Source organism: Urocitellus parryii, chromosome 3 (genome assembly GCF_045843805.1).
Source record: "Urocitellus parryii isolate mUroPar1 chromosome 3, mUroPar1.hap1, whole genome shotgun sequence".
NCBI lineage: Eukaryota > Metazoa > Chordata > Mammalia > Rodentia > Sciuridae > Urocitellus > Urocitellus parryii.
In genome coordinates, this window is record NC_135533.1 from 30,722,707 (window position 1) to 30,737,528 (window position 14,822).

General features: G+C 36.2%; 1 protein-coding gene across 1 annotated transcript in view; it reads left to right on the forward strand.

The window, feature by feature from the left end:
• Window positions 1-986: 986 nt before the first annotated feature.
• Casd1 (CAS1 domain sialic acid O acetyltransferase 1) overlaps window positions 987-14,822 on the forward strand; it is a 42,670-nt gene continuing 28,834 nt past the window's right edge. The window contains exons 1-3 of the mRNA XM_026391544.2: window positions 987-1,280; window positions 7,967-8,063; window positions 8,795-8,915. Of these exons, the coding sequence (XP_026247329.1) occupies window positions 1,148-1,280; window positions 7,967-8,063; window positions 8,795-8,915 (351 nt within the window). The 5' untranslated portion in view covers window positions 987-1,147. The remainder of the gene's footprint in view (window positions 1,281-7,966; window positions 8,064-8,794; window positions 8,916-14,822) is intronic.

Consider the following 14,822-nt stretch of genomic DNA (forward strand, 5'->3'; position numbering starts at 1 on the left):
AGCAATGTAAATAATCATTCCCAAATGAAAGGCATCATAAAAAAAGACCAAGTATATATGTACACACGAGCGCGCGCGCGCGCGCACACACACACACACACACACACACTTGTTCGTGATAACAAATGATTTACAAAGGAAAAGGTGGGATCGTTTATTAATAATGGCCTGCTCCGCCCAATCTTAGGAGCAGGGATGATTGTCATATGCACATTTTGTTTTTCCTTTTCATATCCTAGTCAACCTTTGTGTAAATACAGGTAAGAATCCAGCTCTTTTCTTACTGACACTTTAGGCTCCTTCTGTACCTTCCACTCTGTACTTTGGTGCATTCTAGGTCCACTGGAACTGGACAATGAGGACATTAAAAGAAAAAGTAAAAGTTTCAAGAGATAGGGCCAAGTCAGTATTAAGACCGATCTTACCCGTGGGTTGGGTGCTAGGACTACCAGCAACCCCAATACCTGGCCAGCACCTGGGAGCAGCCAGACTGGCCAGACAGGTTGGGGAGAAGCGCACACTAGCCCCCACGACACTGGGCGGGTTCGGATAGTAGAAAGTTCAGAAAAGGGTGTGATAGGAAAGGAGGGAGTGGAACGATGTGTACTTTTCTCCCGGAACTATAGTTGTATTGCCCCAACCTGGCTCAGGTAGCGGCCGACAACTAGCAGACTGCCCAGGGGCTCCCATCCAGGCCAGGCTGGAACCCCTGGTCCCCTCGCCCAGCAGCCCCATGTCTCTGCAGCCGCCGCCGCCCGCCGCCGCCCGTGACCCTGTGACCCCGGAGGGCCGGATGGGGCCAGTGACCCCGGAGCACCGGGCATCCGGACCCCCCTCGCAGGCGCAGCCGCTACTAAGGCAGGAGGCTAAAGAGGAGGAGGAGGAGGAAGGGGAGGAGACAGGCGTCCAGGGCGCCTGGGGAACCGGCACGGCGGAGCAGCGGCGGCGGGGCTGGGGGGAGGCCGCCGAGGCGGCCGCGGCCGAGGAGGGGCAGGCCGAGGCCGAGGGTGCCGCGGCCTCGGGGTCAGGCTCCCAGGCAGGAGGCGCGGGTGGCGGCCGCGGGGGCTGGCGGCGGCAGCCCCAGTGCTGCCCCTGTGCGGCGCCCCTTCCCCGCTCCGCCGCGCACTGTTGTCATGGAGGAACCAAGATGGCGGCTCTGGCCTACAACCTGGGCAAGCGGGAGATCAACCACTACTTCAGCGTGAGGAGCGCCAAGGTGCTGGCGCTGGTGGCTGTGCTGCTGCTCGCGGCCTGCCACCTCGCCTCCCGCCGCTACCGAGGTGAGCGGGCCCTCCCCCCGGCCCGGGCCGGCGGGGGGAGGCGGCGACGCGGCTGCGGAGGCCGCCCCCTTGCCCAACACACGCCCACGCTCACGCGGCCTCCCGCCGTCCCGGCCCGCGGGGGAGGCGGTACCCCCACGAGTCCCAGGTGTCCCCAGTGGCGGGCCGACGCCCCAGGACAACTGCGCGTCCCCTCTGCGGGCCTTCAGGTTGAGGGCACCTGACTCTGGGCCCCTCAGCTACCCGCGCAGAGGTCAGGGGCTCTCGCCCACGCCTGGCCTGAATGGCCTCGGGGGTCCGGCTCCCGCGCGAGCCGGGCTCAGGGATGGCGCCAGGCCAGGCTTTAGGGCAGGAGGTCGGATAAGAAGCCCTGGAGACTGCCTAGTCGCGAGAAGGCCAAGGCCACCCTACAAGGGCACCTCCTTTTGGAGCTGGGTAGCAGATCTGCATCTTAGGGGTCAGGCGCTATGGCCTTTGTTTAATCTGGCCTCTGCCTTGAAATAGCCAGGCCCAACTGTTGGACAGCGACAAGGGCTGCCCCTTTTCCCTTGCCAAAGGGCCACCCCTGGCTAAAGATGCCTATGGTCCAAATGGAGGAGGTGCCACCCAGTCTTATGATTCACACATGTTTAAAAGGTTTGGGTTGCAGATTTTTGTGGGACAGAGTTTTGAAAAGAAGTTATGAGTTGACAGTAGTAGGGGTGGGTAGTGAAAGCAAAGTTGTCAGCAGTTGGAAAGCAGACTTTCCGTATGGATTTTGAAATTGGTGTAAAATCAGAAAGGAAATATGACCTCCTTATTTCAGAATGAATTATCTTTCAGTAATCAAGGATATTTACTTGTCCTTGCTGATTGATTTTTTTTTTTCCCTCTGTAAAAATGCCACCAGGAGAGAGGCTGACAGGTGGAGGAAAATTAATAATGATAGGATCTTTTATTTTTGGCTCCTAGTACTATCAAAGCCATTATCTGGACAGTTCTTGGTGACTGTGAGATTAATTAGTCAAGATCTAATGTGTAATGGACAGGTGCATATTAACAGTGTGCCCATTTAACTTCACACCCACTTTGGCAAAATATGCAGTAAACGGGTCCTAGAATCTGAGCTGTCGTCTAATCCCAAGTGACCTTTCAGCACTTGGGCATTTTGATAAATTTTGCTACTTTTGTTGTTATCTCCAACTTTTGAATATTAAAAAGTTTATACTTTAGTACCATATGGATGGACAGTTCATGATATAAATATACTAAGTTGAGTTAAAAAGATAGATTCTTTCTATCCTTTTGGCCTCTCTCCTCCAGCTTCCTACAGATTGATGGCCATATAACCTGGAAGGCCCTGGTGACAGAAACCCAACACTTTCTTAGGCAAATATAGCTAGCAGTGTTAATGCACTGATTTGTGACAATTTGGAGAGAGTGTTTCTGTTATCTACTATTAATCATTTTATGCTAGTTTGGTATGAGATGGCAATAATCTAAGGTAATTTTGTGTATGTGCTGTTAGAGATATATATTATAACTATAATGCTATTGTCCTAAAGGTAAACATCTAATCCTCCCCTTTTGACTGTGCTTTTTATCTTTTCAGTAAGCGTGAAATACTAATTTTTATATTTAGATTATGGATCTCATCTTATCAAGAACTGTCATCAGCAGGGAGAATAGAATGTCAGATGGGACCTTATGAGTCAGTGTAGCAATCTGGGATTGTTTGTAAAGCCTCCTCCAGAAGCGAGTCATCCGTTTCCAGTAGGTACTTCAGCGCCTTGAGTGTGAAGCAGTACACCTGGTGTGTGTACTTGCCCAGACTGAATGTCAAGAACTTGAGCCAGAGACTGTTTGGGAAAAATAAACATCTTAGCAGGAACATTTTAGCCATCCTTATGCAGTGTCAAACTATGCCAGATATGATGCCCTTTGCATAAAGAAACATACTCTTGAATCACATTGTAAATCTTTAGAATAAGAAAGGACTTTGTATAGGAGGAAGGGGCAAGCTGGTAAAGCTGTGTGTTAGGAACTTGGGTGTGGGGATAGGAGTGTGCTCTGGCAAGGTGGAGTAAGGACAGTTTGAATCCATATTTCATATTTCTTGGTTTACAAGCTAAAGGAAGTAAGAGCTACACACTACGGAAAATAAAACTTGGCAAACGCTGTGTACTAACACTGAGCACTTATTAAATGCCAGGCACTGTTTACTCAAGTTTTACATGTTTTAACTGATTTTGTCTCTACAACCGTTCTATGAGTAGATACAGTTACCATAGTTCATCCCCTTTCCTTTAAAATCTCTGTTACCAGGATGAGTCTTTTTAAGACTTTACATGTCAAATATTAATTGGGAACATTTTTTTTCTATGACAAAGTGTGATATCACTTATAATCTTACAATCAGTGGTCTTAGATTAGGTGAATTCAGTACTAAAGATGAAGCTGGAGACTGAGTAAATTGTCTAGGAAGGATACACAACTAGTGTATGCGTAACGTATACAGTGACTCAGTGACTGAGCTAGAATTTGGGGTCCTGTTAGACTGCTGCATGCCATTATTTTATAGTATGCCTTCTCAGAGCTTCTTAGACATGGAGAAATATAGAAGATGAAGTGAGAAAGCATTTTCTAGGGGGTTAAATAATGTGGAAATACTAATTCAGTGTAAAAGTACAAACCAAGAGTCCCCCCCCCTTTTTTTTTTCAGTCAAGAGGTAATTTTCTAAAAGTTGTATGTGTAATATTTAAAAATATGACTCAGGCCTACTTTTGCTACCTGTGGTTTTCCCTTATTCTTCCTAACCTCCAAGCTTACAGTCTAAGCATGCTTTTCTCTTCTAGACTTCTCACAGATGCATTGACCTCTCTTCCCTTGAAAGAAAGTATAGGTTTTTCCTTGAAGGGCTGGTTAAAATGTCACCACAACAGAAGTAGGGATTAGAAATTCAGTTCTGCCACAACAACTTGCAGCTATTTATCATGATGTATTGTAATAATTGGTATCTGCCTCTTCCACACAAACTGTGAGCTTCCAAGGGTATCTTCATCTTTAAATCATCAGAGCCTAACACACAGTAGGAACTCCATAAATAATTATTGGATAAATAATTTTCAAAGTCTTTATTTCCTTCCATTTTTCTTCTTGCATTTGGTTCGTTTGTAGCTTTTATTGAAATTCATGTTCTAATCTCAATTTTAGAAAGTAGAGACTTTTTCATTATTAATAACACTTCCATATATAATGCTAGAATGATGTTTAAAAAATTAAGCATATTTTTTTCTCAATTTTATTCAATCTCTTACATTGCTGAATCACAAAGTGTCTAATAATAGTGTGATTACAGATTAAAAACATAATTTCTGTGACAAGCGGCCAGTAACTGTGACCTTAAGGATAATTCCAATCTGGATACATTTTAATTTCCTACATTGATGACGTTAACTTACTTCAAATGTCTTAATTTTGTTGAAATTGAATTCTTTTCTGTCACTAAGTATATTAAATGCCAATGTTAAGTATTATTGCATGTTTTAGAGAAGAGGACATTGAAGCTTTAGAAATTAAAAGCAAGAAAGCAACTCCAGTCTTTTATTTCTTTGCTAGAAAGATGCTGATCTATACGACATTACTTGTAATGAATCACTCAGAGTGTTTCTAAAGAAAAAGTTAAATGTTTTTCAACCCAAAATAAAATATAACTTGCTGAATTTTAGGCAAACAAAAATATTTTACAGATCATATTGTAAACTTTATGGTCTGGAATTGTCATGGTTGGTATAGGAAATACAGCTTTAGTAAGATGATTCAGTATAAATAGGCACTGAGTCCAGAGGTAGTCTTTTCAAAAAAAGTGTAAATTGTGAATCATTTAGGAACTTGGATGTTTTCTCTAGTTGTTACATTTTGGTTTTCAGTTTGTTATTGTGTTAGCTTGCTTGCTTGCTTAGTTTGTTTGCTCTTAAATATCTATTACAGAAAAATCCTGTATAAAAATCTGAAGCTGTAGATTGGTAAACTAGAATGGTTATCCTTAAGAAAATAGAATAAAGAGGAAGATAGCCACTCATCTTAGTATTGGAAATAGCTGAAATAGATAACTCTGTCCCTTTAGTTCCTTTTTTTAATTGTGTTCTTGGCTTGATTTATGTGAGCACTTGGCAACTTTCAATTCTTGATGGTTGTACTAAAGGAACTATCAGTTATGCTAGACAATTGAAAACAGTGACTGGAGTTTTTGTTTTGCTTTGTGCCAGCAGATATTTACATATATGTATGCAATAAAATGTGGCTACATTATTTTGGCATCTAGATTTATATTTAATCTGAAAAATATTGCCTAATCAAAAAGAATTTGTTTTAGAGTAAAGAATTTTACAGGGTTTTCTAGATAAGGTTTATTTTTAATCAGGTTATAATAGTACTTATTACTACTATTATCTTTATTTTGATGACAAATGTAAAAAAGCCATTCTGACCTTATTGCTTTTTTTTACTTTTCTTTTTGACTTTTTACTTCTTTTACTTTTCTAACAATTCTTTGTATTAGATTATCTCTGTTAAAGTAATTGGTGTCATCCCTGTCTTCTGATAGATACTATTAATTTCAGATGAAAGGCTTGTAAAAATCTCAGCAGTATGACACATATTAAGAAGAATGATGATTAACTAGCATTTACTAGTAAATTAAGATTTTCTGCCAGACACAGTGGCACATGCCTGTAATCCCAGCTGTTCTGGAGGTTGAGATAGGAGGATCATGAGTTCAAAGCTAGTCTAAGCAAAAGTGAGGCACTTAAGCAACTCAGTGAGACCCTGTCTCTAATAAAATACAAAATTGGGCTGGGAATGTGGCTCAGTGGTTGAGTGCCCCTGAGTTCAATCCCTTGTACCACCCCCTCCCCCCAAAAAAAGATTTTCTTTCCTTGAAGGATCAGTGGTTTCTAAAACACCAGTGTCTGTAGTGCCTTTGGTTAGTGACCTCTTAAAACCTGTTTTGGTACAAGGTTTTTCTAATATGGATTCATCAGATTAGAGTTGTTGTTTTCTTCTAGATGAACTTTTGAAAAACCAGTAGTACTGATAAAGAACTTTGCATTTTCAACACATTTTCTTGTGGTTATTTTAATATGTTGGTATAGAACTTCCATCTCCACAAAATCATATTGATAACCCATGAATGCATAACAGCATAATCCCAGACACTTAGCATTGTTCAATTTCTATATAGGCTTTTATTAAGAAACAAAAATCAAATGACAGAGAAAAGAGAAAGAAAAGGAAGGAAAATGCCATGAATTATTGCCTAGTTTTTGCAATTCATACTTACTTTAAAAATAGATGTGCTATTACCTTGGTTTAATAAATGTGTCTAAAGAGGTAGGAAAGCTATAATTATTGAATTATAATCCTGATTTTAAACATTTACTAGACTTAAATGGAATTCTACTATGTGGCCATTATAAAAGAATGATGCAGGAATGCTGTTTTTAGGAAAATAACTTAATTGTGTGTTCTTACAGTCCTTTCTTTACTCATCCCTGGTTATTTATTTAGCCTAATTTTTGTTTTAATAATTGGAAAGAATTAAGATCTAATTATTTATACTTTAGAGATGTCTTATTAAAAATCTTTGAAATAAAAAAGAACCTGTTCAGACTAGTTATATAACTACAAAAACTTAATCATCAAGTATCCTCTTTATACAGTTTTCCACCAACAACACAATGTAGTATTCACTTTTCCTAACTGTTTTTTTTTTTTTTTAATTTAGGACACTGAAGCAACAATATCTTCAGTATTTTTGTATACCTGTCTTGCATTTATATTACCTTTTCTTTGTATTTTGGCCAAATAAATGAATAACAGGATTGAGAAACGAGATGTATTGTTCTGCTTTAAATCTTTGAGTCTTCCCTATCTCCACCCTGAATGGGTCAATACTATTTTATTCTGTAGTGTTCCTTTTAGCAGATTCCTTAGCCTGACCTGAAGTAATCATAAGACAAATTTAGCTTGCTTTTGACTATTAGTAAGGAACTAAAGATTACATTTAGTATACATTTAATTGTGACCTCACAGTTAATCTAAACATCTCATTTTTCCTTCATCCATTTGACATATCTGAGCTCTTAGTGCCTCCATATCCACTTTTCACTTCTTTGGTCATGTGGATTTGGCTAATATATGGTTAAATAGCCAAAGGATGTAGAATGACTCTATCCCAGTTCATACAGGGCAGAAGGGTTTCCTAGCTATGGACTCTGTTTAAAACCAGGTTTCCAGATATGCTAATACACATTATGCATTATCATAGTTGAATAGGAAGTCATTTTTGAAGTCTTCTCTTTTATCCCTTCAACTTTTCTCTCTCAAGTATAAGTGTGAGTTTGGGATGATGTTTCTGGAAAGAAAACTTGAAGTAGAAGGAAGGCTCCGCCAGAGCCGTGATCACAGCATTTAGAAGTTAGGAGTCTCTTACAGGGTAAAGTGTAAAACATAGTGGCTCTTATCCTCTTGAATATTAATGTATTACTATTTGCCATGTTTTTCATGAATGGTTTATATGTACCTGGAAAGTACAGATAAGCATAGAAAACTGTACTATCTGATCTCAAAGAGCTTAAATGGTATCAAGAAAGCCATATATAAAAAATTAACTGATGTTTATAACACTCGCATTTTACTGTTATAGGCAATGATTCATGTGAATACCTTCTCTCAAGTGGCAGATTTCTTGGAGAAAAAGTTTGGCAACCACACAGTTGTATGATGCATAAATATAAAATCAGGTAAATTTTTTTTATTTTGTTGGTTTTCTTTCCTTAGCATGAGTGTGTGTGTGTGTGTGTGTGTGTGTGTGTGTGTGTGTGTTTTGTTGGTCCCTGATTGAAGTCAGGGCCTCATGCATGCTAGGCGAGCATTTTACCACTGAACTGTATCCCCAGCCCTTTTTTGATTTCCTTTTGAGATAAGGTTTCACTAAGTTGCCAGGGCTGGCTTCAAATTCTCTTAGCCTCCATAGTGGCTGTAATTATAGACTTACATCACTGCCTCCTTGCCTAGGTCCTAATATCTAGTGGAGAGATGTTGGTTAAGTAGAGTACCATATTTTTCTTCTATATATGGGACAGATTTCCTGATTGAGGGTAGAACTTAATTCCAGATAAAAGTTTTTGCCCTAAAGCTTTAGTGCAACAGTTTTAGCCAAGCTGCTTTTAGTCAAGTAAGAGGTAACCGTGTTTGAATCTTAATGCTTGAGCAAAGGACCATTGCTGCTCTTCATCTTGGATATCTACCTTATGGAGTTATTCTGAGAAAATGGATATAAGGCACATAATACAGTTAGAGTACTTTTTAAATACTTAATGAATTCGTTCATACTAAGTACATGGATTGGTTAAGTTAAACCTGGGCTACATAACTTCTAGAGCAACCTGACTGAATATGAAAACAGTCCTATACAGCTTTTGTCATAAATCATGTGATTTGAAATGCCAATTAATTTTTTTTTTAATTTCAGTGAAGCGAAGAATTGCCTTGTAGATAAACATATTGCATTTATTGGAGATTCCAGAATTCGTCAATTGTTTTATTCTTTTGTAAAAATAATTAACCCTCAGTTCAAGGAAGAAGGAAATAAGGTAAAAGTCTTTTATTCCTTTCTCTCAGGTACCGTTTTAGAAGTTAATCAATTTAATAATTATAGGAGGAATGTGCCTCTCCATATTAACATCAAAAACTCTGTTTTACTTTAATTTTGAGAAAATTGAGGGGAAAAGAGGGATGATTGCTGTAAATGGGGAACATAAGGAAAATAAGTAGAGCATAGGTATTGGCAAGCTTTTTTTCACTTTAAACATTTAGTTTTCAGGAATAATAAATTCTTACTGTGGAAAATTTTCTAAAAATTCCTTAGAAGACAAAATATCCCTTGTTTTCCTGTTAATATCTCGCCATATTTTTTTTCAGTCTCTCTTTTTAAAATATGCTTATAATCTTTCTTTTTTTTTTAGTTTCAATTTTTTTTTTCAATTAAAAAGGGCATTTCTACTTTGTATAAAAATTTTGCTTTCTAAGTTATTTCTTTAGGATAGAATTTCTCAACGTGAATATTATGTTAAAGAATGTAAATTTAAATATTATTAATTGTACTACTGAATTATTTCACTTTGTCTTCTAATTAGCATCATGTTGGCACCCAATTTTCTGCAACCTTTGAGGCACTGGATGATCATACTACCCATTAACAGTGTGATAAATTTCTGCTATTTTGATGGAAAATTTCTCATTTCAAAAATATGTTTTTAGCTGGGGATGTAGCTCAGGGGTAAAGCACTTACTAGCATGTGTAAGGACTTGGGTTCAATCCCCAGTCCTGGCAAAGTAAGAATAAAAGTGTATCTTTCTTTGAAAACTAATAAGAATTAATATCTTTCCACATTTGATTAGTTACTTATTTTTTTGGTTGACATATCTCATCATATTCTCCTTTTTATACACTTTTAAGTGATCCAGCTTCTTATCTCTGGCTTTAAATAGCATAATATCAGACATGGGGAATGGCAAAGGGTGAAAAGTAGAATACAAGAAAATCCATAATTGTAAGAGTAATAGCACATGAATTGATGATGACAATCTGCCTTTGCACATCAATCCACCCTGTGGTAAGGAACTGAAAAATTAAGGGCTTCATACCAAGTAGCTATTCCATAGTGCTAATGATGGTGGTCCTAAGTTCTTATGAACTTATTCCTTATAAGAATAATGGAAAAGAAGAGAGTTGCTTTTTGTATTTGTTACCTACAAATGTATCTTTCATTATTATTTATACACAAAAAAATATACAGGAGAGTTATAGCATTTTAAAGACATGGGAATTATCACAATTTAAAGTAAAAACTGCAGTAAAATTTTAGAAAGTAAATTTCTGATTTCATAGCCTTTAATAATTCTGGGCTTAGAGTCATGTGACTTTCTAAAAATTACATTAATGGATTTGACAATAGTTGAAAAAGCTATAATGGCCTAGCCTATAGCCAAAAGTAGATGCAGTATGTTATATTATTTTTAAACCCTAATAATAATACTTAGGTTTTCAGTTTTTATATTCTAGGGATGCACCACTATCCCAAAGTTAACAAACAAGATACATTTTAATCTGTATGTTTTTGAAAAAGAAATTAGTTAAAGACAGTGTGTCTCAGTCTTTGAGACAATTATCATAAAAAATATTTCATTCAAAGTGCTAGTAGAGCGTTTGCCAAATTACGGTTCACATATTTTCTTGTCTCTACCCTTCAAGGGCAGAGGTTTTCTATCTTTAATTGGTTTTTGTTTTGTTTTTTTAAAAAAAATTATTTTTTGTTCCTACCATAGTATGGTGTATTGTAAAGGTGTATTAATTGTTTTTTAAAGCCTCAGGATGAATATTGTTGACTGGAATAGAAGTATTACAGATTATTTGTTTTAATTTTATTTCTTTTTTGTATTGGGGTAAAATTTTTTTAAAAAAGATTTCATAGCAAATGTTTTTCAAATTATGTTTTACTTAAAAAACTAGTTCTGTGAGAACTTCTGATCAAATGAATTTGGGCAGAGCTAGATCTCATATCTCCCTCTTAGATGGTTTTAATTTAGGTTAGGATATTAAAAACTTGAGAAGTCTTACAGTAAAGAAACCCCTTTAAGGTTGCTTCCAGCCATGGCTCAGACTAGATACTCTCGGGGCCACTTCTACTTGAAACGAATTGGATCCTAAATTTTAAAAAATATTGTAGATGTATTTCTAGACTTTGAGAAAATGGGAAATACTACTCAAAAAGAAACAAAGTATAAGGCAAAACCAAAGATAAGAGCAGTGATGGTAGGCAAGTAGTAAAGGATCAAGTAGCCCTGCAGGTAGATGCCAATAGCTATAATTCCCTTTATATAGTAAACCAAGCTTTGAGCCAGTGTATTTCTCAGTAGCAATATTGGCAGCTAAAGGCCAGTAGAATAATATCTTTAAACTTCTGAAAGATATTGTGTCAGTCAGCTTTCTGTTACTATAAGAAAGTTTGGAGATTTCAGTCTGTGATCGATTGGCCCCATTTGCTTTGGGCTTGTGGTGAGACAGCACATCATGGTAAAAATGGCTTGTGGAACAAAACTGCTTACCTCATAGCCAAGAAGAGGAGTGGGGTTTTGAGATCCCTTTTAAGGGCATGCCCTTAGAGACTTATAGACTTCTCACGAGGCTTCACCTCTTAAAGTTTCCAGCACTTTTAGATCCAAGCTATAACATTAAGTTTCAATTAGAATTGTATACCTAGGGTAAAAATGTCTTTATTTTTCTTGAAATGTAGGGCATTTTCAGATATCCAAAAACTATGAGGATTTACTCTCAAACAAATTTATATTAAAAGGAGTTTCTGAAGAACAAACATACATAAAAAGGGAAAGGGAAGGGGAAGGGGATTAGCAAGGGTGATGGAATGTGATGGTCATCATTATACAAAATACATGTATGAAGATTTGAATTTGGTGCCAACATACCTTATATACAAACAGAGATATGAAAAATTGTGATATATATGTGTATTAAGAATTGTAATGCAAAAAAACAAGATTACATGTATAATGGCATAAATTGGCATGAACATACTTTATATACAGAGATACAAAAAATTGTGCTCTATGTGTAATAAGGATTGTAATGCATTCCACTGTTGTCGTGTATTTAAAAAATAAATTTGAAAAAGGGAAATATTCAGAAAAAAATGATCTAAAAATATAGTAATCAATGATTGTAGAAAATAGTAAACAATATGTATATAAACCTATCTATATAAAATAATGTTGTCTTTTTGCACTTAGTAAAAAGATAACTAAAGAATTGTCCAATTAAATGCTCTATTGTACTCTATACTAATATATTATCTTTCTTTAAAACTTAAGGTAAAGAAGTACAGTAAAACTTCAAGGGTAAAAACTAAAATAAGAGAATGAGGATGTAAATTCTAAACCAGAAAAGGAAACAAAACAGAACAAAACAAAATTTAATCTAGTGTCAAACATGTATTTATATGTGCATGCAAACACATATATACTCAGGTAAAACATGCATAGATATAAGTACAATCACGTGTATAAATAAAAAGCAGTATATATATATATATATATATATATATATATATATATATATATATAAAATATGTATATGATCAAACTACGTGTAGGGGAATAGAAATCAAAAAGTAAGATGGTAGAAATATAATCCAAATAAATGCAAGGAACTAAACTTTTGAGCTAAATTTTTTGAGCTAGATTTTTGGATGTTTTGAAAAAAATTTGAAAACTTCCTGCTGCTTAAAAACATAAAAGGACACGGAAAGATTTTAATTAAAAATGAATAAAGATTCACCAGATGCTAAAGAAAGTTAAGCCATATCAATGCAAGACAAAATAGATTTTAAGGCAAAAACATTATCAGGAATACAGAAAGTTGGTAATGACTAACAAGGTAAATCATTAAAATTTTAAACTTGTAAACCATCTACTAAATTAGCCTTAAAATTAAAGGAAACATATAGACTGTTAACATGTTTGATTTTTACAACTTTATAGCTTAATAAGTCATACTGTAAAATTAAAGAATGTATTTTTCCACAGCACACAAGAAATATTTTGATCACATTTTATACCATTAACCATGTCTCAATAGTATCAGAAAATTGGTATTATTATTTTTTTTTCAGGTAATGTATTTTATAGTCACACTTAACCTGACAAAAATTCTAGAATCCTACAGCAAGTGTTTTTAACGAGCAACGTTGGATATGGTATAATTTACATTAGGAAAAAGACGATGATATTCATTATTACTGTTTCTATTCAATATTGTATTAGAAGAGTTAACTGAAGAAAGATAAAAATTAAGCATTAGAAAGAAAGAAAACTCAAGAGTCCATATGATACAATTATCTACATAGAAAAACCCAAAGAATATATGGAAAATTTACTAGAAGTAATAAAGATTTTAAGGTAGCTGATTACAAGATAAATGTACAAACATTAGTTGTAATGCTTTAATAAAGTTGTTAAAAATTAATTGCATGGGCTGGATATGTACTCAGTGGAAGAACACTTGTCTTTCACACACAGGGCTCTGGATTCAATCCCCAGCACTAGTAAATAAAGTCAACAAGAAAAATTATTTCATATTTATATGCCAACAATATGGAGTTATGGTGTCTACAATATATTTTCATATAGTTCAGGAAAAGAGAATAACTTTGCGTATATAAAGAGGGAGAGAGATGGAACTGACATAGGAAATATTAAGCATTGGCAAAGGGTTTTAGGTGTTTATTTAACTACCTACTTTGCTATAACTTTAAAATTTTTCAAAATTAAAAGTTGGAAAGGCAAGAGCACTAAACACTGTATTGTTTAGGGATGCATGTATACATGATAAAAGCAATGTAATAAAGTATAACACAAAATTAAAGACAGTGGAGTTCTTTTGACAAAGCCAGGAATTAAGACAGGGAGTGAACTACACAGGCAGGTCATTGTATTGGTAATGCTCTGTTTTGTATCGTGGATTCATGAGTATTTGCATTTTACTTTACTTTGCAACTTTAATGTGTGATATATATCAGATATTAAAATAGTAAAGGAAAGGAAGAAAGAGATAGAGTTGAATTAATCAAAGTATGCAAAAGAAGGAAAAACAACACACTTCTCTGAAGAGAATTTATTTAAAAGATAGGGGATGGGATAGAACAAAGAGTGATATTGTTTGGTTTAGTTTGCCAGATTTATTCCATCAAGGAAATGCTTTTCATATGTCAAATCTTAACCTTTCATTAACTTATTGGTCCCAAGATTTTGGGGGGGGGAAATGAAGCTTTAAGAGAATCAACAAGAATCTTAAAAGTCAATTGATAAAAGTAAACTTTATTTCATAGAGAAAATAAATTTAAATATTATTTGATTAAATTAATAAAAACATTTCAGCCTTATTTTTAGAAACAGAATTTGCTTCTTATTGACCACCCCTACTTCTACCCTCCCAGGATGTCTAACTCTGAAAGGATTTCCATTCTTTGTATAGACTGCCTGATAACAAGAAGTTGTAGTCTCCAAATTTTAATTTTTTTATACAAGTGGATATTTATCTCCTGTTAGTAAAACCTGTCATAACTTAGAGTCATGTACATCTGTTCCTATTCACTCAGGGCCCATTACTAATATGTCATTGAGAATGGACTGAAATGTTGCTTTAGCCACAAACTACAATCTGAACAAAATGCAAGATGATTCCTCACCTAGTGCTACATGTTCTTCATAGGTTGAAAAGAGGCTTTGTTCCACACAATCATTCAGGGATTTCTGCTATTGGAATTTCTAATACCTGGTATTCTCTGGAGCATTCAGCCTCCTCAGTCTCTGAAGTCAGGTGAGCTAGTTCCAAAGTACACTAGAAAATGGTAAAAAATTCCAATAGCAGCAATCCCTGAATGACTTGTGTGGAACAAAGCCTTTTGCCAGCCCATCTAAAATAC